We start from the raw sequence: 2508 nt of genomic DNA, 5'->3' as shown, positions 1-2508 counted from the left end.
ACATGGAAATGAGCCAGTTGCCCTTTTTCCCTCTAACTTCTCATATAAGAAACTATAAACAACAAATCTTGGAATTTGGTGATGAAATAAAGTTTATAGTTTATGAAAAAGGACTTCATTCAGCTTCACATTTTGTTGGTCTCCTACAGCATGCTACACTAATTTATCATCGACAGTATCATAAAGACCTATATTTAAGTTCTTAGGTGAATATATATGATGCAAAAGGATGAAAATATCCATGCATGCAGTAGGAGGTGAATCTAGGGTAGGTTCTATAGATTCAATGGAACTAATTGCTTTTGGTTCGAACTATATATACACAACATACACAGTGTATTTTCACAAGTAGAGTCTGGGGAGAGGATAATATGTACGCAAACTTTACCCCAACCTCGTAAAGGTACATAGGCTGTTTCCGGAAGACCCTCGGCACAATTAAGCAAAAACACAGCAGTACTCGAACTATATATACATATGCCAAAAAAAGAAAGGTAAAACAATATATTTATGCATACATCTTAAGTAAGACACGTATACATAAATAAGATCACATTGATTTCAATCCGCGAACTCTAGATCTTAGATTCGCCTCTGCATGCAAATAATTAAACTTCATCACCTAGTAAGGGCAGTAGAGGTATAATTAAGGATGAAAATACTAGTTAAAGATTAAGAAAAGAACACTTGCCCTGCTGAATATCTATAACCATACAGATACCAGTACCATAATTTTGCATCACTTCAACTCTAAGGGATCAAAGCTTTATTGTCCAAAGGAAAAACTTATGGACTCCCCTCATAAGCCAAGGTCTTTTTCACCTAACCTGTTCTTTTTCATCCTTCTTGTGTCCTCAAATCTCCTGACTTTTTTCATTTCTAACACATTTAAGAACTCTTCTTGTTCTCTATACCAGCAAACATATAAAGCCATTGCCACTACTTCATTAAATACTGCTATCCCTTTTGTTGTTGAGCCAGAAATTAGAGATGATGCTGTTCATGTATCTGATAAACCAGCAGCTGATTTAGACTTACCATCTGAGTTCCTTGCTTTCACATCTCCACAACAACTGCCATTTGGAGTCAACCCGAACTTTAATTCTGACAAACTCATCCCTCCTGTTGGCCGTCCATGTACTATGTTTCCAGATTTACTTCGTCGTTACATGTCGTACAAAATCAATGGTTCTTGCCCGGATGATGAGCTCCTGGCACAGAAGCTGCTTCTCAAAGGTAGTGTTAGAAATAAAGAAAAAACTTGTTTAAGGACTATTTCGGTGAAATAACAGTTTTCACTCACAAATCTTCAACTATTTTTCCATTTGAAATTCATATCCAGACACAAAATAACTTTCCAAGTACTCTTTTTCAACTTCAAGTTCAATTACTTTTTTTCTCAACGTCAACCAATATTGGCCGAACGCTTACCATGTAAATATAGGAAAGGTTTAGAATCACTATAATTGTGTAAATAAGAACAGGAGTTACTTCGAAGGGGAGCCTTGGCGTAACTGGTAAAGTTGATAACATGTGACCAGGAGGTCACGGGTTCGAGCCGTGGAAACAGCCTCTTGCAAAAATGCAGGGTAAGACTGCATACAATAGACCCTTGTTGGCCGGCTCTTCCCCGGACCCCGCGCATAGCGGGAGCTTAATGCACTGAGCTACAATTTTAAGAACAGGGGTTACTCAATTCATTCCTCAAAATCTCTTCTTTCTATTTTCTTTACAGGTTGTGAGCCTCTCCCTCGCCGCAGATGCCGTCCTGCTGCTCAACAGGAGTATGTTGAGCCTTATCCTCTTCCTGAGAGCTTGTGGACTACTCCGTCAGATTCATCTGTAGTTTGGACAGCATATACATGCAAAAGCTATGAATGTCTAATCAACAGGAAAAAAAATCAGAAAGCATTTGATGATTGCAAAGACTGCTTTGATCTCAATGGGAGAGAGAAAACTCGTTGGTCGTCGAAAAAGGGAGCTGGCCTTGACTTCTCTATTGATGAAGTACTAGCAGTGAAGAAGGCTGGTACAATCAGAATAGGGCTTGACATTGGTGGAGGTGTGGCTACATTTGCTGTAAGAATGAGAGAAAGAAACATAACAATATTAACAACTTCAATGAATCTTAATGGTCCTTTCAATACATTTATAGCATCAAGAGGAGTCGTACCTTTGTACATAAGCATTTCGCAACGACTTCCTTTCTTTGACAACACACTGGATATAGTTCACTCAATGCATGTCTTGAGTAATTGGATACCAACAACACTACTGCACTTCTTATTATTCGACATCTATAGGGTGCTTCGACCTGGTGGACTGTTCTGGCTTGACCATTTCTTCTGTGTTGGTGAGCAATTTGAGCAAGTCTATGCTCCCCTTATTGACAGCATTGGGTTTAATAAGGTTAAGTGGGTCATTGGGCGAAAGATGGACAGAGGCCCCGAGCTGAATGAAATGTATCTTTCAGCACTGTTGGAGAAGCCACTGAAGAACTCTTGGTGA

At 39.0% G+C, this 2508-nt stretch overlaps 1 protein-coding gene across 1 annotated transcript; it reads left to right on the top strand.

The window, feature by feature from the left end:
• The first annotated feature begins 788 nt into the window (after positions 1-788).
• LOC104103385 (probable methyltransferase At1g29790) lies at positions 789-2508 on the top strand. Its single transcript, XM_009611283.4, has 2 exons — positions 789-1236; positions 1736-2508. The coding sequence occupies exons 1-2, from the start codon at positions 789-791 to the stop codon at positions 2506-2508; spliced, it is 1221 nt and encodes a 406-aa protein (XP_009609578.1).

Source organism: Nicotiana tomentosiformis, chromosome 5, assembly GCF_000390325.3.
Source record: "Nicotiana tomentosiformis chromosome 5, ASM39032v3, whole genome shotgun sequence".
Lineage (NCBI taxonomy): Eukaryota > Viridiplantae > Streptophyta > Magnoliopsida > Solanales > Solanaceae > Nicotiana > Nicotiana tomentosiformis.
This window is presented reverse-complemented; position numbering and strand designations above follow the sequence as displayed.